Source organism: Lichenostomus cassidix, chromosome 1 (genome assembly GCF_008360975.1).
Source record: "Lichenostomus cassidix isolate B80296 chromosome 1, HeHo_3.0, whole genome shotgun sequence".
NCBI lineage: Eukaryota > Metazoa > Chordata > Aves > Passeriformes > Meliphagidae > Lichenostomus > Lichenostomus cassidix.
In genome coordinates this window covers 63,711,612-63,733,236 of record NC_139479.1, presented here as the reverse complement: position 1 = coordinate 63,733,236, position 21,625 = coordinate 63,711,612, and the positions used below count along the sequence as shown (strand labels likewise).

At 35.5% G+C, this 21,625-nt stretch overlaps 1 protein-coding gene across 1 annotated transcript in view; it reads left to right on the top strand.

Annotated features, from left to right (window-relative positions):
• Window positions 1–48: 48 nt before the first annotated feature.
• The window catches only part of COG6 (component of oligomeric golgi complex 6), a 54,502-nt gene continuing 32,925 nt past the window's right edge, over window positions 49–21,625 (top strand). Inside the window, exons 1-8 of the mRNA XM_085060858.1 lie at window positions 49–202; window positions 540–683; window positions 1,026–1,097; window positions 3,865–3,923; window positions 14,504–14,615; window positions 16,671–16,753; window positions 16,986–17,056; window positions 18,224–18,317. Of these exons, the coding sequence (XP_084916984.1) occupies window positions 164–202; window positions 540–683; window positions 1,026–1,097; window positions 3,865–3,923; window positions 14,504–14,615; window positions 16,671–16,753; window positions 16,986–17,056; window positions 18,224–18,317 (674 nt within the window). The 5' untranslated portion in view covers window positions 49–163. The remainder of the gene's footprint in view (window positions 203–539; window positions 684–1,025; window positions 1,098–3,864; window positions 3,924–14,503; window positions 14,616–16,670; window positions 16,754–16,985; window positions 17,057–18,223; window positions 18,318–21,625) is intronic.

The following is a 21,625-nucleotide window of genomic DNA, read 5'->3' as shown; positions in this document are numbered from 1 at the left end:
AGGGACGGGGCGGGGGCCGGATGAGCCGTCAGGGGCCGCGGGCCCCGACAGGCTTCGCGGCGGGAGGCGAGTCCAGCCGTGCGCTCAGTTCCGCTGCGGAGCTGCGGGCGGCCCTTTGCAGCAGTAATTACCAATAAAATTAGTTTTCGCTGCTCCAGCCAGGATGCCCCGCTCCTGTTTTATCCCTTCAGATCGTAGGGAGGTTTGTATCACTTGCCTCGGAGGGCACTTCTCAAGCTTTTTTTAATTTAAATGTTTTCTGGCTGTGGATAGGTCATTCATTAACAGAAAGTGGTCTTATTGACGAAAGCTACAGTAAAATTGTAGACAAAGTTTTCTGCTGTAAGAGTAGAAGAAAGGCTCAGCAATTACTTTGCTTGCCAACTGATGTGGAGTGTGTTAAGGTAGCTTTTCCTCTAAAACCATTTATTAGGTTTGGTTTTTTTTGAATAAGACCATGAACTTGAGGTGGTTACAGACTACTTAAGGTGCTTCTTTGTAAATGTGTGCAAACTTGAAGTCTTTTGTTTATTTTCTAGGAAATGCTGGAGGCACTCAAGGCTCTCTCGACCTTCTTTGTGGAGAACAGCTTGCGCACCAGAAGGAACCTGCGTGGGGACATTGAACGACGAAGCTTGGCTATAAATGAGGAATTTGTGCACATATTCAAGCAAGTCAAAGAGGTAACGTTTTTGCAGTATCACTAGCTATCTTGCAAGGCTACTGCTATATAATTTAAAGTATAAAAAAAGAAAAAGGATTAAGAGAGATTTTAACTTTCCAGGACAGATATACTTTCACAGTAAAATTGTTTCATTTGCTGAAAATACTACAGTGATGTTTCAAACAGGTACGAGTCCTGAGTGAATGTTGATCTTTAGAGGTGCATTACTCTGCACTGACTAAGAGGGAGCCTAGGGCAGCAATGTCCCTTGTAACTGGGGCATCTAATGGTGGTGGGAAGCTGGGCCTTGACACAGCACTTCTGATTAAAAACACAGTTACTGTTATTTGAACTTATTTAGGAACTTGAGAGTATAAATGAAGATGTGCAAGCAATGAGCAGCTGCTGTGAAGACATGTCCAGTCGTTTGAAGGTAATATATAAATGGAAGTGCTTTATGTATTTTTCCTTTTGAAGTGTGGCTACTTTCTTTAAAAGGACAGTTGTTTTTGAGGGTTAACAAGAACACCGAGATATTTCCATAGTAAGCAAATTATATAACTTTGGGATATTAATATGCTTCTTTTTACTTCTTTAGAAAATTTATCAAGGAAATAGTTTTAATTTCTTCCAAATTGTAGTTCAAAATGCAGCAATATACTTACCTTGAGAGTAGCAATGTGATATCTATGTGTATGTCAGTGGAGAGAAAGTGTTCTATTAGATTGGATGTGTGTGAGATTGAAGGGCTGATTTGTATATTTCCATTTAAAATGTCTTTTGCATTGACTGTGTCTGTTGAGTTACGTATTCAAATAAATACCTTAAATATATTAATAAGAAAGTATCTTGTAATTCAGAGAGGGAGATAAATCTGGTGCGTATCTTCAGTTTATTGGTGTTGTTGTGTAACGTTGTCTCAGAATGCTGGTATGCAACAAAACCAATTCTGTTTCATCTTAATCCTGAATCCATAATATTCTAGGCGGGGGTGGGGAGTGTAGGAAATTTGTGTTTTATGATGTATGGCTAAATCTGGCTTGGTTTTAGGGTACAAGTTCAATATTCAATGCAATGATGAGTATAAATGGCTTATGGTTGCTGAAGTGTAGATGTTTCGCCAAACCAAATCTCTTCTGAATACAGCACATAAGTTATAGTATGTGAATAAAAATGCTTCACTAAAAAATCCTGTGAAAACAGTTGTTTTCCTTTCCATAAGTGTGTGTGGATATTTTATGTCCTCCTACTTAGATAAATAGGTTGCACAGTCGTTGTACAAATGCTTGTAGCTTGATGATCTTGTTCCAAAAAATATGAGAGTACAGTGTAGCCAACTGCAGTACTTAATTTTCAGTTTTGGAAGGAACTGGGTATTGCACCTCAGAGGTCTCAGATCTCTTTGAACACTGTTAATGTGGATATATTCCCTAGTGCAGTTCAGGAACTGTTAGGCTAAGCTCTTAGATGTGGAAATGAGTTAAGTGTCCATGCAGATTTTAGCTCTTTTCTGTCTTTAGATCATGAAGTGTCACTATCGTCTGTGATTTTTTTTCTTTTCCCAGAGCAGAGCCTCCCTGCAGAGATTTCTTTTTCTATTAAAGTTAGTAGGTAGTTTTGTTCTGTGCCCCACAGGAGGTTTCCTGTAGAGCCCTGTAGAACTTGTAACTTGTCTTGATTCAATCCACATTTTCTTTGTATGAATGTAAAGTTAATAAGCTCATGAACTAGCGCTCAGTTGTGAAATACTCTGGTACTTTATTTGTAATAGGACATGAAGACTTGCAGGCATGGGCTCAAGCTGAATAAGAAGACAAAAATGAACTAAGTAGACCAAATAGAAGATCAAAGAGGAGGATTTGGGGCATATAATGCAGAAAAGTGTGCAAAGAGAGCAGTGTATTAAGAAAGCAGAACAAATACAGGACATGGAAGGGCATATATTTGGATAAACCAAAAAGCTTTTTAGGTCTGTTATTTTGTAAGTTTATAATAACCATCCCATCCAAATAACCATATACTGTCAGATCTGATTTTAGGACAGCTGCTTGGTAAATGCAGTGGCTGAAAGGGAGAGAAGGAGCAAGTGCTGAAATGGAGTAAAGTGGGGTTGAAGAATAATGAAAGCTTTAACTAATATACTGAGGTGGGGAGGAAGAGAAAAATATTTCTATTTTAGATATACAAGAAATATCAAATACTAACTTTCTGATTTCTCTGGCATGTGTGGCTCACTTCCGACAGTTACCTTGTTTGGTTAGATGTAAGCTCTTGCATTTCATACATAAAATAATGACAATATCTGTCATGCATTTGAGTGCATGTAAATAAAAACTGGCTTCCTTATATATCTAGCTAGATTCAGAAAAAATGCTTTTCCTTCCTTCCTGCTGTCCCACTGTTAGCCTTGTTCATGGTAATTACTACTTCTGTCCAGAAAGTACTGGAAAGGAAGCAAATAGCTTCTTTTTTGTTTATTAAAATTTGTAATTAAGTTGGACATGAATGGTTACAGTCCTACTTTCACCTTTCAAAGCATCCCTGTACCTTGACTGCTTTTCTGTTGTAACTAATGTAGTGGAAGATAGAAGGGCTGAAATGAATCAGTCTGTGTACATACTTCGTTAGACCTCTCGGCGGTCTCAAGACTGGCATCTTCCATTTGTCAAACTCTGTAATTTAGCCCTAATACAGTACTGAAATTATTCACACAGAGTATCTTTATTGGTGTTTTTACCTCTTCACTTGCAAATTATTTATTCTATACTGAATGCATTTTGATTTCAGGATTTTTTTTTGTTAAATCATTTCATTTTTCTGTGTAAGGAATCACAGGTGCCATCCAGTGTGAGCCAAAAATTCCAGATGTCTTTTTGCTTTTCACAGAACTTTAATCAAAACTGTTTCTAATATTTATAATGTTTCTCTACTAAATATAAATTAAAAATAAACTGTGTGAGTATAAATGTATATAAACATGAAAATATATATTGATAAGGATAAAATTTTTTTTTTAACTGCCTGGACAGAGGGAGAGTTAATGAATACTTGTTTCAAGAAGACCTTTTGTTTCAAAGAGTACACTCTTTAAGTTCCTTATACTCAGAAAGCTTCAAAAGTATTACCTATTTTGAAGGTTGTTTAATACATTTGATATATTTGTGCTTTCCACATGCTTAACAATTCTAATTGTATTCTAGGCAGCAAAGGAGCAAACCCAAGACTTGATTGTAAAAACCACAAAACTCCAGGCAGAAAAGTATGTATACCACCTTACTTATTTGATGGAATTTTCTTCTAGATGGGACTGCCACTTCTGTTTTTGATTTATGACTTCGGGGGTTTTTTCAACACTATATATGTTTGTAGCTCAGTTGCACTCTTAGCTTATTGCAAAATGATCCAAAAAGGTAAGAATATGTGTTAGTGTTTGTTTCAATAAAAATTGGCTTTTTGGGAAAAGAATCAGTTACAGTGGTGCAGCATGCTAAATATGGACGTGCTTTACCTAATGTCTGTTGATAATGTAAGTTATATTATGTCATAACAGATATGGACCAGCTCAATTTCTCGTCAGTTTGACAAACTTCTTGTTATTAATGCTTCATATCCAGTGGAAATCACTCTCTTTTTCAGGGACTATATGAGGGAATGCAATGTTGGATTCTAACCTACTCTGCCATATTTAAGCTAACTGTAAAACACAGGAGTGCTGTTTAATGAGCCTAACACAGACCACTTTTTCCCTTGGTTCTCCAGTCTTCTGTGGAAAAAAAGATTTGTATTTTTCTCTTTGCAGTATTTCTGTTCATGAGAAGGAGATAATAGCCAGTGACGGATTCAAGCAGTCTTTATTGTTTTTATGGCTAGGATGTATGGTTTCACAGCTTCAGGTTTTCTCAGTGTAGAAGAATGAATCTCCTTGTTTTATTAGCTTTCTTTGGAAAATTACATGCAGTTCACTGGAGGTTAGAAATAATTATTTTCAGTAGCAAGTTTCTAGTAGATATTACGGTTTTGGATAGCTCTCAGTGAGCTTTCAAAATCAGTACATTTATGATACAAACTTCAGCAGGAAGTGGGTTATGTCTGAAGTTGGAGGCTAATCTGTACATATTTTAAAAGTTGAATGTAAAATAACTGCATAAAATGCAGTGCTGGTTCATATAAAGTGAAGGATTTCATAAAGACACAGTTTAAGTAAGTGAGCAGAAGTCTTAAAAAATATGTCATTTTGAATATGAGTATGTGAAGTAGTCGGACAGAGAAGTGGTCATATATTTTGTAGTCACAAGAAAAGGAAAGCTGCTTTGATTCCTTGTTCTAAAGCAGAATGAGAGATATCAGGACCAATCCCAAGTGATGTATGTCTAATTGGCCTTAAATTCCATTAAAGGAGATTATGCAGACTGTACATCAGTACTTCCTCAATGTAGTCCTTACTTGCACAATAGTTTACTTAAAAGACTTTCTGCTAATTCCTTTTAAAGGCAGAAGATTCCCGTAGTGTGAAGAGGAAAGCATTTAGGAAGTAGTTTGTCCTTCTAAAGGTCTGTGTAACCTCAGAGTACATATGTAGAAAAAGGTTTGGAAGGTTATGTTTTAAGTATATTATGAAGTACCCATGAGCAGAAACAAAAAAAAACTTGTGATTTTACAGTTTGATAGTTATGGAAGATTCACAGTACTATTTACTAGCAAAGTTAATTTTTTCCCTGCTAAACTTAGGAAAAGTTGTGAAGGCTGCTTTGTTCTACTTGGGACATTTTCATCATTTGTTCTTTTAACTTGTTAAATGACTGTTTGTTCTCATGCATTCCTTTGGTTTATCAGGCATGTGATGAGGCATCTGCTTCAGATGTTAGCGGGTTCTTGAAGAGCTGAAATCTTGGTTCTGAAAAAATACAAAGTTTAAGTTACTGACACCTTTAACTTAATGTGACTATTTTTTAGCCAACAAAGGAGTAAATGGTGAAACTTGAAGGATGTGGCTTGTCTGTCCTCTGAGGGTTGTCCTAAAATGCTCTCTGGTTGAAATGTAGAGATGAAAACTGGACCTATTCTATTATGTTCTTGTATTAGGCTTAGCATTTATGTGGCTGATCATGTTTTTGTAGGTGGAAAATGTTAGTGTTTTATTCAATGTTCTAAAACTGAAGGGAGACTGTAAACTTCCAGATGCATTTTCTGCATTTATGGTAACTTAAGGATTTAGATTTTTCTCTTTTTCTGCTGTACTTGAAGAGGAACGGCTGTCTCCGTGGCTCTGTGCTGGCAATAGGTTTTTTATACTAAGTAGTTCTGGCATTGTATTGTGATCCGTATAAGTAGTTGTAGTTCAAGATTATTTTCAGTTTCCAAAGCCTCTTACATGAACTCTTGCTGGTCATCATAGTCTCTCAGAATTGTGGTTTGAAGGTATAGCTGTCCACTTGGGAGTTTTCTGTAGATAATCCTGATGAGCACTTTGGGACTTCATAAATTGAAATGTGTGAATTTAAAACACATCTGTAAATAGTTGGGGTAGAAAATTAGATGTTTGTCTCATATTTAAGTTAAAGCTTCTGCATTTTCGTGTTTTTGCTCTGCAGCATTTTTTTTCTTTTAATTTACCATGTGAGCTTTAGGCCTGATTTGGCATAAATGCTAAATATAGGATGAATTACTTAGATAACAAATTTTAAAAGTAATTAATACAAATGCATTTTTATATTTGATAATATGTCAGAGTTGGTGCATTTTATATTTGATAATATGTCAGAGTTGGTGCATTTCTTTGGTCAATTAGATTCCTTGTTCTGAATTTATTTCCTCTGTGAAGTCTAGTTAAAGCTACTGTACATTAGAAATAGAACAGTTTTTCTCCCCCCTGTTTAAATAATGGAATCTGCTTAACGTAGGAACTAGGATGGGATTTTTTTTCTTTTTTTCCTTAAAGCTCAGACTTACCATAACTCAATAGAACCATGCAGTGTGAAATAAAGTAGTCCAAGCCATCCAACCAATCTCTTCATAACATAAGGTAAAGTTATTGCTTCTCAGTAATGTAGAGTCTTGAATAGAATGTCCATTTTAATGTATTTCATAACAAACTTTTATAATAAAAACTGAGGTAGTTAATTTAGTTGTTAGAAATCCACTTCTTTTTCAGTTATCTTCAGTAGATTTGCATGCATTTACTTGAGCACACTAATATTGCTTTCAGGTTGCATTAGATTTTTTATGTGTAGTAATGAGGAGATTACTTTGTTTTCAAACAACGAACATCTGCTGTGCTTTAAAAGATGTGGGTGTGTTTAATTGCTATTGCTAGTAGCCTGACAGAAAAAGGATCTTGTTCCTTGAAGTGATATTTTAATAGCTTCCTCTGACTTGTTGGGTCTCTTGTTATACCTGACTCTGGTCCTTTTTTTCTATTTTTTTGTTTGTTTGGTTTTGGTGTGAAGCTAAAAACTTACTTGCAATACTGAACTACTTCACCTTGCATTGGGAACAAGTGTCCCAGAGTTCAGTAGTTCCCACACCGGAGAAATAACTGTTAATTTCCAGATACTGTGTGCAGAATGCCAGAAGCCTGGCTTTGTAATAATTCTGCCAGTCATAATAGTAAGATGTTAATAGTAAGATGTCGTCCAAGATTGTTTTTGAGGTTAGCCACAAGTTTCAGTGGTGAATGTAACAATTGAGAAGAGAGAGACTAGAAGGTAATAGTTAAAATATTCTTATAAAATTAAGAGCCATTATGTGCGTGTATCTATATGCTCAGGGACTTCATTGAAAATAAGTCTGCAGAAGTATAAAGTTGGTGAGAGCAGAGCTAGTGTTCTGGAAGTAAAGACCACAATGCTCTGAAAACTTTTAAGAAAGAATGGGAATGGAAATAGCTCAGACATATTTTTTGAGACAGGCTAATGATTCAGAGCTTTTGTGGATATTATGCACTTGAACACCTTTACCAAGTGTCTTATTTTGTTACCCTCTCTTATTTGTGTTCTTAAACAGAGCAAAATTCATGTTTCAGTGTCAGAATCATTGTTAATTGTATTGATTCCAAAAAAACAGTTTACATAGCACTGGGATTGTTTTACTTTTCAAAAAACAATTAAATATGATTCTCAGACAGGAATGTGACAGTGTGTACTTCAATTTAATTAAATTACATTCAGACTTGTTCTTTATTTAAAGAACAGCAAACACCATTCTTGCAATTAAGTCAAGGATTTGACTGTCACCTCTGTGCTCAATACAAGTTCAAAAGTCTTATGAAAAACATTTCTAAGTTGACATCTTCAGTAGTGGTGCACTGCTGATCTCTAATCCTTGTCTCTTGATGGTGCCTTTTTCCTTTTTTAACAAATATCTTTTTTGTCATAGTCAATTTGGGAATGATGCAGGAAGTTCAGCACTATTTCTACCAGGTTAGAGAGGTTTGCTTTTATCAGCATGTGCTAAGAAAAGTGGTGATCTAGTGGTTTGCATTGACGAGATGTATTTCCTGTGTTGACCTTTTGAAACTTGTAATTACATTTATTCCCATGAATGTGCTTCACGTGAAAAAGCAGTGGTTGCCTAAACTTAATTATGTGGGGGAGGGTGAAGGCTTGAAATTCTGAGGCTCATTTTCTATCCTGAGTCGTACCAAAGTAAAGCACAGGCAACAAGGTATATCAGAGGAAAAAAAAACCAGCTAAAATGGATCTGAAAAGAAAAAAAAAAAACCTCTAATTTGTCACATTCTAGGCATGACCAGCAGAGGAGATGCAAAGCCTTATTTTCTTGCCAGCATTTCTACCTGGCAACTCTGTTGAGACATGAAGTACCCTTGGTCAGTATATGAGGTGTGGTCTTACAGGTCAAGAAGCATTCTCCAGAAATGCAGAAACAGTGTGGTTTTGGTACCATTTCTGACTGATGTTTGTCTAATCTGCTCTGAGAAGCAAAGCCCAGGAACAAGGAGCCTGTGGTCTTCCCTGGAAAATTATTTTAGTTCTTTATTGTTTTCTTCCTATCTGATTTAGTTCTCCTTTTGCTGCAGGTTAAGCTCATTTGTTTTGATCTTATTCCAGGTGGATGTAGAGAACAGTGTGTTATTTTCATGCCTTTGGCAACATTTTTAAATTTGATGGCAAATTTGAAGCTAGACTAAGCAGGCCCCTTTCAAGTGGCTATGTATCAGATTTTATAAAAGATAAACTGAATATACCAGTCTGTTTGGTATGGAAATATCAAATAGCTCATCTCTACAAGATGGAAAAGAATGTATTCATTGGAAACACACTCCTTTTAAACTTAATCTCTGTGCACAACTTAGAGACTATGGATCATGGATCTTAACTATTGCTAAACACTAATTTGCTGTGTGTGTATATACACACACACACACACACACACACACACACACACACACACACACACACACATATATATATATATCACACAATTGCTGCAAAGTTATGCATATAAAAAGTTTGTCCAGAGTATTTTGTAGATACATACCCATCATGTTTAGCAGAAGTCTAGTTGGTAGAAAAGGATAAAATTATTGAATTTCTTGAATTTATTTACAACATGTAAGCTTTTTATTCTAGTGTTTTGTAATCTGTTTGGTAAGATTTTAATAATTTCAGTGCAGATGTGTTGCTTAACTTTTGATTAAGCCTTTTCAATTTTTCCCCATTTACTTTTATCCCAGAATGTATGAGATAGCAGGGCTGTAGTGTTGCAGTCTATTTGTCTTTAGATAGGGATTTCAGATGGGAGAAAATTTCTAAGTTCCAAGTCCACTCTCCTGCTGCCACCTATTCTTTGCAAGATAACTTTGGTAAGTTCATCAACTGTTCAACACATAACTAGTGCATTATTTTTGCATTTTGTATGTGCTGCTTTTCGGGGAACACTTACCTCAAAAACTTATTTTTTCCAGTAAAAGCCTTTCCCTGATTTCCAACCTAATTATTGGATATAAATCGACTGTTTTCTCAACTTGTCCTTTGTCTTAAGAGATTCCTTCATCTTCTCTGATAAATGAGTTTTTCCGTTCCCATGATAATCCTGCTAGCTCTGGTCTAATGGGAGTCCATTGTTCTTGCACACAGATGATCAGGATTGTGATCTGTTTTCCAGATGAGGTCTCACTAAAGCCTTCTTTACCATTAGTGCTGTTTTCTTGTATCCTGGAAACATTAGACAATTCACTGCGTTTTTTATGTCTTCCTAGTTTTTAATTAAGGAGAAAATGTCATAATTATATTCTATGATGGAATGGGTCACTAATATCTCCTCACAGTATTTCAGGCCTACTTCAATAGAAGATGCATTTGACAGATAAAATGCAGAATAAAAACATTTGTTCTCAGCATTTACAAATGCAATTTTGCACCTCTACTTATTCTTAAGAATGGTTTTCTAACGTTTGTGTGTAAATGTTTCGTTACATAGTCTTATACATAACCTTTCACATGACAGAAAAATAATTTTTGCAGCTTTATGCAAGTCTGTTAAAGGTGGTTGTTATTTACTTAGGAGTTAGAAATACTTCATTGTTCTGAGGCTTCAATAATGTGTTGAATCCTCAGTACCACAAATTAAAAGTAATTTAAGAATGTACTGTTCTGATTCATCCTAGGTAAAGGAAACTAGCAGATTTTTATGCTCTATGTGGTGGCAAGATAAAATTAAACTTTGGAAAAGTCTTCTCCACCTCATTTTTGAGCTGTCTAGGTGATAATCCTAACAAACAATGCACATTTGTATTTGGTTCAAGGGAAAAGTGCATGAAGTGCATAGCTTTCCCAGCCTTTTGAGTTCTCTTGCAAAAGAATTCTGTCTCCCTGGTAACGATTAAAACTGGGGAAATTGCTCTTTGTTGGAATCCTGTCCTTTGCCCAAGCTCTCAATTCTACCAATACTTGGCACTTCCCCCCTTGCATCAGTGCAGGGTTCTCATACAGGATTAACTTTGTTAAAAGAAAAAAAAAATTGGGGTAACAACATGGTATGGCCTTTGCTCAGCTGTGCTGCACTGCTCAGAATTCAGAAATTACTATATCTACAGAAGGGCCAGTGGGTCTTGAAATGTCCAGGTTTCTGCACACAGGTACCTACTGCTGTGGGTTATGTGTAAGATGGCCTTACACTAGCTTTTGTTGTTACCTGCCTTGTGTTTTGTATGGCATTTACTGTAGTGAAATGATGATAGTATACTTAAGTGGCATTTCAGTCCATTGCCCTGCCTTAATAAAATAGATTAAATTCTAGTTAAATATGTTAGCTTGTGTAGGAGGAAATGAATACATAAATAAATATATATAGAGAAAACATTGAATACAGATGTGAGTGTATTGGTCTCAGTAATGCTGTACACTGCCAGGCAAAAATCAAGGGTATGTGCGATTTACGTGTTTTGTTCCCGATCCACCATTTAAGATGTAGAGGCTCTTTCTTGTGCAGACTGATAACCAAGGCAACTGTCACAGCCATCCCAAGCAGACCTGGCTAACCTGGATTGTGAAACTGAGTAGCTTGTTGAAATCCTGTGTGCTTTGTAAAGAGCCCAGAAGAAACAGCTTCGTCAAAATTCAGACACATGTTTTTATTTAGCAGAGATGTTTGTCACCACTTCTCAATCACTGTCTTGAGAAAGGTGAATGAAACATTGCTGCCACCTTGAGGTTGTTATCTTGTGAGTACATTGTGAAACTTAGCTTGCCCAGTGTTAGTTTAATGTATTGTGAGTTTAAGGTATCTAGAGTTTAATATTCTGACTCTATTTTAGAAAAGTTAATTATTGGGAGTGCACAGAGTCCATCAGTGTGCAGTTACAGCAAGTGTTAGCTGAAGACACGTCCAGGGTTGGGAATGGCTTTAAAACACAGTGTGTGATCTAACCTTGTTCTCCATAGCAGCAGAAATGGAGGGAGGACTGTGAAGAGTAGGGTCTTGCACAGAGAAAGAGATTGACTAGCAAGATTGTTCTTTTTTTATAAAGGAGGAGTAAAGTGGGGCACAGAGTTCTAGGATAGACTCATGAGCATGGTGTTTTTTCAGTTCCTGACTCTGTTCCTTGTTCTACCACAACTCTTAATTCCAACTGAAAACTGAAAAAACTGTTACACCCAGTATATAATACTTCTTAAAATCAGACCTCCACCTACTCCTAGTTTGGTGGAAGTATACATTCAAAAAATCTGAAGAACAGAATATAATAATAAATGGAGATGATCTGTAACAGCACCTAAAAGTTTATGCACTCAGGAGATACATAGGCTCAAAGAACAAAAAAGTTTCTCAGCATCCCATCTGCTCCTCTGTTTATGAAAGATTTGTTTCAGTTGAACCCAAAGAAGGCCTTGCATTTGCCTTCTCTCATCTCCTTGTGACCTTCTTTCTCTTAGCTAAAGGGAGGGATAATCCAGTGTATTTTCAGCTTTGTGAATTTATATTAAATTGAGACTTCAATCACAAGAAGAGAGATTCAGAGCAAATACTAAGGTTAATTCACTAAATTATGTTTTCTGTTGTTTCAGCCAAATACAGTGATGGTGATGTTGAGGAATTAGACTTGCTCAGCTAACAGTGTGAAACAGGAATGCTTTGTTGAAAGTAGCATTCATTGCATTAAATTTTAAGTCTCCTTGGCTGATCTTCAATTTCAGTAGCCATCATGATGCCTCCAGGGTTTTCTTGGGTCCTAATATTTATAACTTTGATATTTATTAGTAGTAGTTGTAACTGACTGTTGAAATGACCTCTTTTTATACCCCAGAAGAGTAGTTCTGAAGGGTAGTTTTCAAAGGAGTTTCATAGCAGCAGTGAAGTTAATGCCCTCTTGCCTCTGACAGCTCCTGGTGCTGGCACATCCCAGTCCCTTAGCACAGGCTGTGGTAAACTGAATTAGAAAATACATGTAATCTCCACCCCCAAGAAGTAAAAACTTATAGATGTTTTCCTGCCACATTTGTTCCCTGATCTGGTTCACTACATGGTACTATAAACAATGGTCCTGGCACAGTGGGAAGGTCAGAGCAGGGCAGGAACGAGCAGGGATGGCTAAGGCAGCCTAAGTAGCGTGGCTTTCACATCAATGCATTGAATATGTTACTGCAGAGCAGATCTGACTTATCTTTCATCCATCTTCTGAGAATTTCATAGTTTTCATCAGAACATCTCTCACAAGCCTAATATTGATTTAAAAATTCTCCTTTGTTAATATCTTCTTGTGCGTTTCTTGTATGTTTTGTAAACCACTTGTCTTGGTATTTTTGCCTCTTATGCCATGATTTGCTCTTTTCAGTTCTTACCACGTAAATCTTCCTGTTGAAAATTTACTGAATGTGTTCAGAATGGGATTGTTCCCTTCTCCTTCCACTATGTTGGAAAATGCCATGATTTTTCATGGATGCGTCTGCATGTATACTTGGTCAAAATCATTATCCATTACTCTTGTTCTTCCCAAAAACATTTGGCTGGATGGAGACACAAAATTTGGAATTGTAGAGTTTACTTAGAGAAAATTAAATGGATAGTTTGATTTTAAGCATTGCAAAACCATCAACATAAAGATAAAATCATTAGATCTGCCTAGGATCCCAGTGAAACGTGAATTATCAATTTGTGATATTCAAGCATGTGAGTTTTTGGTCTTACTTTTTGATTAGGTCTTGTGTATGTAACTTAGAACTACTGACTTGCTTTCCCTTTTGCTTTTCACAAATTTTGCTGTTAAAGCACTGTTGGATTTTATATTACTCTCCCTCTCGCTGTTTAATATGCTAGAGCATTGATAATTGCAACACATTTAATTTGATCTCTAAAAGAATTTGTGAAACTGTAAAATGGGAAAGTCATCCATGTCTAGAGAATGGAAGCTAGTTTTCCTTACTTATTAGCTGAATAAAGTTCAGACACTGTTCGGATAGTAGAGAAGGGGTAAATAAATGAAAGCTTACTTTTCAAGCTTTGGTCTTGAAAGGAACTCCAGTTATTGCAGTGCATATATAGAGGCCCACTTGCCTGTGTTACCACCCTATTATAACAACGTATTTATCTTGCAGTGATTACATTACATTGGAAGCTGAAATGGTCTTAAAGGAATTGAGCTTTATTCTTCTGCAAATAACTAATTACTGCCTTCTCGATATCCTGAAAATGTAGTCTTTATTTCCTGGAATACCCGAGTTTGAGAAAATTTTCTGTTGCTACAGGAATCCCAGTCCATTCCATTTGGGTCCTTCTGTGGTTATAAGGTGTGTGACAAAACATGTGCAGGAAAACGCTGCCCATGAGATGGTGTTTGCATATTGCATCCCTGCTGTGTTTTTTTCAGGAAGGATAGTCAAGAGAATTAGCATTGCATTCTGATGGCTTGTGAGATTAGTAGATTTGTACCCCAACTGTGTGGTGTTACAAAGAAATGGATCTGGTCTGCAGAAAAGTAGATTAAGCTAAGTTTAATTTTGTCATTTTGGGTGCTATAGGCTTTTCCTTTCCTCGGTGAATTTGAAAAGAAATAACTACAAACATTACAATTGTTCAGGCACCAAGTATCTGGATTAGATAATTTATGGTACAAATGCTAAAGGAGTATTATTTTAAAGAAGTCAGTAGTTTTCAAATGTGTTAACATACCTCTATGTTGTCTTTACTGAATAATCTGTGTTAGCTTAATAGAAAATTGTGTGTAAAAAAGCAACTCAAGTGTTTGATGACAAGAATGTGCTACTATAATTAAATAATACCAATTTCAGATGCTGATTATATTTCCGAAAGTATGAATATGAAAAGTAAGCCTTTGAGATAAGCATGAAAAGCTAATATCCTCTTCACTTTGTTTTATTACAGTCAGAGATTAGAAATGAAAGCACAAGTTGCTGATGCATTCATAGCAAAATTCCAGCTGACACCAGATGAAATGAACCTGCTTCGAGGCACGAAAGATGAGCCAATTACTGAGGTAGCTCAATGAACATTAAAATCTTTGCCCTGAACTAAAATGTAAAAATGCCCTAGCTGAATTGTGCACGAGATGTTATTTTCAGTTTGCAATTGAATTTTTTATGGAGGAATGTACCTTTTAGCAGAATGATGAATTTCTGATGGAGTTTGAAATGTGTGATGAAAGATTCAAGTAAAGAGAAAAAAAAATCAGCATTAAATTCCAGTTAGTGTAATGCTGTAATGAGTTTGAGGCAAATGAGCTCTCATGTAATGAGTTTGAGGCAATTGAATTCTCATGGGGTTCCACAGTTCAAAAAGACCTTTATGTCTGAATTTTCAGTGAAGACATTTTAAAACTTCATGACACTCAAATAAATGAGAAGCTTGCAGCTCGCTAGTACTGCCCTTGTGCATTTGTGTGTACATTTTGCATGTTCATGTATATAAATATTCAGTGAGTTGAAACGATATAAGCTGAGGCTTTCCCTCAATCTTACTTGGTTGCTGAAGATCCTAGATGCTGATTCACTTTTAGCCACCTTTCAAAACAAGTTTTGGAATATGTTTATTGTTTGAATAAGAAGACACAGTAACAGGAAACTTATTCTACAGTAAAAGCAAACTGAATGATGAAAGAATTGAGTATCCTTAATAGACTTTTTTATTGTAGTTGAATGGAAAGCTTCATGTAGTATGTCTCAGCAGGTAGTCCAGATTTATCTCATTTTCACAGACATCCTGTTCACAGTTAAAGTACTATTAAAAGCATAGAACTGATAACCATAAACAGTGTTAATGAAAGCGTAAATGGAATCTGCTAAATAATTGTGCACTTGAGTAATTGCTGTATGCTTTTGTACCACTATTGCCATGAAAGGGCATTCAGGACTCTAGAAAGCATGTGTTGCAGGGAGCAATGACAGCAATGCTGTGCCAGTTACTCTGTGGTTGATTTGCAGCCCAACAAGGATTTGTCTTTTAGATACTTTGTCTAGAAAATGTGCAGAAGTAACTGAGATAAAATAGTTGTGGTGCTTTAGTTGGCAGACTTCAGTTACATAGGGGAAATGTGTGTGCATTTCCCCTATGACAGAGTCAATGAGTGTGCTTAAAACACTTTTAGTCAGACTTCTGGTTTGGTAATTTTCTTTTTTTCTGAATGGAAGAGTGCCTTGGGTTTTTTAAACATGGTCTTCAACACAGTTGATGCAAGGCAGTAGATTAAATTGCTGGCCTATTTCACTTAGCGTATGTCTATTTTTGTGTGACTTGAGCCAGAATGAAACTCTGTTTTCCTGAGCAAACAAGGTTCAAATCACAAAATATGTAACAGTTGTATCTGAATTAGCTGGCCTCCTCCAAGGCGTTTGAGCTTTGTCTTCGTAAGAAGGTGTGTTTGAAAATGTTACTAGGTTTCCATATGCTCTCTGAAACAGTAACAAAGTAACTTTTTAGCCCTATGTCTGTCTGATAGGGTTTGGGTTTTTTCTTCACTGCAGCTGTTGAGTTACTCCAGAGGGAAAGGTTGTTCTGGAAAACCTTAGTCTTGTCTATTGCAAATTTTTTTTTAATTTTTTTTTTCTAGAAGTAGTTATCCTATTTTATGAATACAAAAGATTTCAATCAATCATTGTATTTTACAATGTTTCAATTTGCTTCTTAGTTGCTAACAGTAATGGCAGACAGTGATGTAATATATAGCAGTGTCCTCAAAATCTCCCCAGAGTGTTGGTTTTGGTTTTTTGGAGGTTTTTTTTATGTTTTGGTTTTTGTTTGTTTGATTTGGGGTTTTTTTTTCTTTTTTGTCTTTTTTGTGGTTTGGGTTTTTTGGGGTTTTTTCTGATGAAAGAAAAGTTTGGTGCAATGGGAAACTAAAAAATCCTAAAGCTCTTAAGGTGGAATGAAAGGTAAGTGGCAGAGGCAGGGTGTGAATTTTAAAAACAGCGTTTGGAACGCAGGCCTGCAAAAAACTTAAGAATGGAATTGAAATAGGAAGTATACAGTGCTAGAGATTTGCACAGAAGTTACTGCTTTTACATGCTGCTTGTCTTTTATTTTTAAATTGATTTAGGACTTCTTCAAGGCTTTGGGACGAGTAAAACAAATTCATGATGATGTCAAGATTCTCCTCCGAACAAATCAGCAAAGGGCAGGGTGAGTCCTACTTTAACAAGTGCAGGAGAACCATTTACAGTTAAAAGCAGAAGTTGAAGCAAGGTTTCATTCTTTGCTTCATATGACTATACAAATGTTTCACAAAAAAATCCCAATAGAATTTTTAAATACTCAAAATTTTAATAATGGTAATGTTTTATTTGAGTTGCACACGCCTTTGCTAGTACTGCCTAAAATAGTATTGTAAATAAACTTTTTATTTGTTTTGTAGCTTGGAAATTATGGAACAGATGGCTTTACTGCAAGAGACATCTTACGAACGACTTTACAGATGGACTCAAAGTAGGACTAAATGTTTTTATGTTTATGAATATTATTATGATGATTCCTTTAATTCCTTCATGTGGATTGAATTTAGCAAAAACCCTTTCCAAGATATATTAACATTTTGGTTTCTTTCCTGGGGAAAGTGTGTTCTAAACCAAATAGTTAATTGGCAATTCTCTCATTTTTTGGGCCAGTTTAATCATTATAAAAGTGTATTATTTATTTGTGGTTTTAGTAGATGGTTTTCCACAAAGAGCAATTACTGCAGTTTGGTAATCCAAACAAATTTTTAATTGTATTGGATTTCACTTCCTTGTGATTTATAGGGAAGTTGTTGGTTTTAATGATTTGGTAGTAAGATTTAGTTTAGTGAGAGAAGTGGCAGATTACTTTTAGAAAAGAACAAAAAAAGGCCACCTCCTTTTGTCAGGATGCTCTTCTGAATTTTCTGAATTTTAGGCTTTTTTTTTTTTTGCCTATATACTCTGGATGTAGCCATCCATGTTCAATGTAACACCTTGATAGCGTAAAATATAGATGCTTTTTTTATTACTTCCCTCTTCTTCAAAGAAACTGACAGTAAGATTCATGATGAAAAAAAATGGTGCAATGTGATTTTTATATTCATAAGCTGTTCTTCAGTGGATGCTGAAACCGAAAATAATAGTTGTGGTTTCACCCTAATGAAAAGTCATAATTTTTCTGCCAATGTTTGAATTAGTTTATATGATTTCCACATTCTTGCCTGGAATATACAAGATTATATAGTTATTTTGATGAAAAAAATAACAGAACTAGGTAACAAAACAAGCTCACAGCTTGCTTAACTACTTGCTCCATTTTTTCTTAATAGTTTACCTGAAATGTGGCAAACAGTTACAAAGGAAGGAGCCCAACAAAATTCTGATGGTTGAATGAGTCAACATTTTTATGTGGGCACAAACAAATACTAAGCTTCCTTTAATAATCTCTATTGTTGAAATTTGTGATGGACATGCATTTTACAGTACTGCTTGCAGGGGAATTTATTTGTATTAACACTAACTAGCCCAGGTAGCATATTCTAAAGTCTTCAATTCAAAATCAAAAGCCTTCGAATTTTTAACTCATCTTTTTTGACAGCTTGTATAAAAAGTATTACAGTGTAAAGAATGTGCTTTTATTTGTGTTGGTATTTTATAGATGAATGCAGGACATTGACACAAGAATCATGTGACATTTCACCAGTTCTTGCTCAAGCCATGGAAGCCTTACAAGATAGACCTGTCCTGTACAAGTTAGTAAATGTTTGCTATTATCTCTAACAGAAACTAGCATTTTGAGCTTATAAAACTTAAAGATGGGCATGAATTAGAGTGCCAAGGCTGGGGGCACTTTGGTCCTGTGTCAAATTTAAAACAACCCCGAAACTTAAGTTATAAAAAATTATATTTCAGCTGCTTTAAATTTCAGAAGTCTTTTTGATGTAATTATGGTATAGGAAATGTCATTAGACTTTTTCTAACTTACAAGTTTCTAATTAAAGTAAAATGTCAGACTGTTTTAATTTAAATGAATTGTGAATTTCTGTGCTCTCATTCTAGGATTTTCTTGAAGTAAAAAATCCTGTCCAAAACATGTGATTGTGTCATTTAAATCCCCAAAGTAAAAAATTGGTAAAGGCTAATTAGCTTTTACTGAAATGCCTCTGGTAGTAAGAATGTCTTCCATTATGAGTTATACAGGAATCTATTAAAATCTTCAACATATAGGCCTCTGAAGTGTAGAAGTATTTATATAACTATGTGTCAAATGCTGCTTTTTGTATTAAGAAGTTGCTGAAAGGTTGTAAAGGAAATAGTACTTAAGAGAGTCAACCACGAGGTGGCACTGCAAGAATTATTTATTGGGATGACCATACCTGAAGAGATGGTATTTACACTTGGGTTTTTGGGCTTTTGGTTTTCGCTGGGCTTTTTTTTTTTTTTAATACATTCATCACATTTTGCAACCATTGCAAATTACTTTCAGCCACAGACATCCAGGACAGCAGAGTGATAGGCAGCCTTTCAAAGGCTGCCCTTGTCTTAGAGAGTGCCAGGTGTGCAAAGGTGTAGGTACATGGCACTGTAAAGCTCCATGGAGCCCTTCACAGAAAAAATGCATAGTGCATGTGGACCTTAAAAATGCTGTCAGTATGAGAGAAAGCTCAGATCCTGACATGCTCAGTCAGCTCTGCTGGTTAATGTGAGGGAGAAGTGGTGTCACTTGACCTCCCCAGCTGTTGGTTGTGGTGCGTTGCAGTACTTTGGGCCATAAGTGGGGATTGTAGTCCTTTCTTGCATTCTCTCTTCTACAGCTGCATTCCTCTTTTACAGCTGCAAAAAATCAATCACAACTCTGCTCACAACATTCTATAGGCTTCTTTTTAGATACAGTTTTATTTTCTGTAATAAATACTTTGTTGAATTATGATACTTTGGAATATCATAAAATCATTGTTTTGATTTTTTAGTTCATGGTAAAAAAATCATCTTGTGTATGAATACACTGCTGGCGGGTTTAAAATGAATCTGCAAAAGAGAATTTTTTTTTCTGATACTTCTCTCACAAACAACAGTAATAGTATTAACAAAGGTAGAATTTGATAGGTAAGACCTTTCCTCTGCCAAAAGGGCAAAAATAAATGTTACCATAGAAGATGCAGCCACGTGTTTTTCATCCTAGATCATCATGCTTAATTGCTACACCAGTATTATCAAAATTGCAGTACTGATGCTTTACATTTTAAGTATCAAGATTTAGTTTATTCACTTCCAGAAATTTTTGTATACCTTTAAGTAACATACAAACTGCTGAGTTCAAAATGTAGAAGTTAAATCACAGAAGAAAATAATTTAAAATTGTTTCTTGTTTTATGTGTATAAGCACTGCTGTGTGAACGAAACACTTTCTCTTTAAATCGCTGCCCTTTTATCTGATAAAGATTGTGACTCAGTTGGACAAAAGTGAATAAGATGGAGAAGGGCAAGAGTTTAGAAACAAATCTACAGATTCTTCTTTTCTTATATTGACTTATGTCTTGTTAACTAAAAGTGTCAGAAGGATTGCACCATGGGTGGAGTTTTGGGAACTGCAGTCAGTAGGGATCTAAAATATTTCAGGTTGGTTTTCACTTGCTGGATCTAACCAACAAGCTGAAAACTGTTTCCTAGGAAATGCATGGAGACATAGCTCAAAGCAGTGTCCCTCTTCCATTATCCACTCAGGTTTTAAAAGCTTTTTTTCTACTTCCTTCCTCTTTCCCCAGTGATCATTGCTATATATTTTAAAAATTGAAGCTGGGTTGAAAAGAATCCAAATGTTGTTTTCTTCTCTGAACATGTGTATGTGTAATAACATAGCAGTAGATGCTGTGTTCTAGTGTAAATAATAGTTATTGCTGGATTTTTTAAGATACAGGATTTTGTAATGGTTATACCCTGTTCTACTGAGAGCAAAAGGAAAATTAGTAGTTTCCATTTTAAAACAAAATTATCATTATTAAGTGCTGTTTTCAAAACTAATAACAAGATCACAAGATCTGTTTCTGTATTTTTAATGATATATTGTATAGCTGTTTATTGGAGAGGAGGAAAAAAGCTAACTGATTTCTATAGACACTGGAGATTTTTCACTCCAGTACTGCTCCTTCTAGACACTGGGCAGATGTCAGATCCCAGATCTCTTCCACTTTTAATTGCATTATTTTTGTGAATAGTAATTACTTGTATTTTTTTTTGTTAGACTTCTTTTATTAATTGCAGATACTTAGTCTCCGAGTTAACAGTGTATAAAGAAAAAAGTTTAAATAGAAATTTCCAGGTTCTTCAGTGTGCTCTTTCCCCACCTCTTTCAAATAATAATTAAGATTAAAAAGAACAAAACTGAAAGTTTCCTTGGACTTCTTATAGCAGAGTAGAAATCTAATTGAACTTAATGTCAAACATTTTTGAAACCATATATTATTTTATTTTAAATTTTGTTCTCCACCTCCATTAAATGTGAATGCAGTACTTGCTAAATGCAGACTTAAATAAGCCCGTGAATAACATTCTTTCTATTGTTATTATTTTATATATATTCCTTTGCTGGGTGTCATTGGTAAGTGACACCTTGCTTGCTCTTTGACATTTTTTCAGTTACATTGGAAAAATTAATTGTAATGTGTATTTTCTTTTTCCCCTTTGTAGTTTGTGTGGTGTTCAAAATGCTTAAATTGGCTTAAAAAAATAGAAGTGTTCTGTGGCTTGCAAATATAACAGGGATGTTACCAGTGTTTATTTCCCACCCTTCACTTGCTTTCATGCTTAATGCCAACAGAAAGGTAGTCTGCTCCAGAAGTGAGCCATGTGTAAGTTCTTTGCACCTCCTCTACCACCAGCAAGCTATTTGAGATAATGCACTCTGGGCTGTAATTGTTCATCCATTAAGTATCTAGCTAAGAGTCCTTTGATTAAAATCAATGAACAGCTATCAAATGAAAATAAGTTTGTTCCTATTAATCATGTGGTAGCCTAGAATAAGGAAGAAGCCTTGGGTTGTAGTGCAATAAATTGCTGCTTC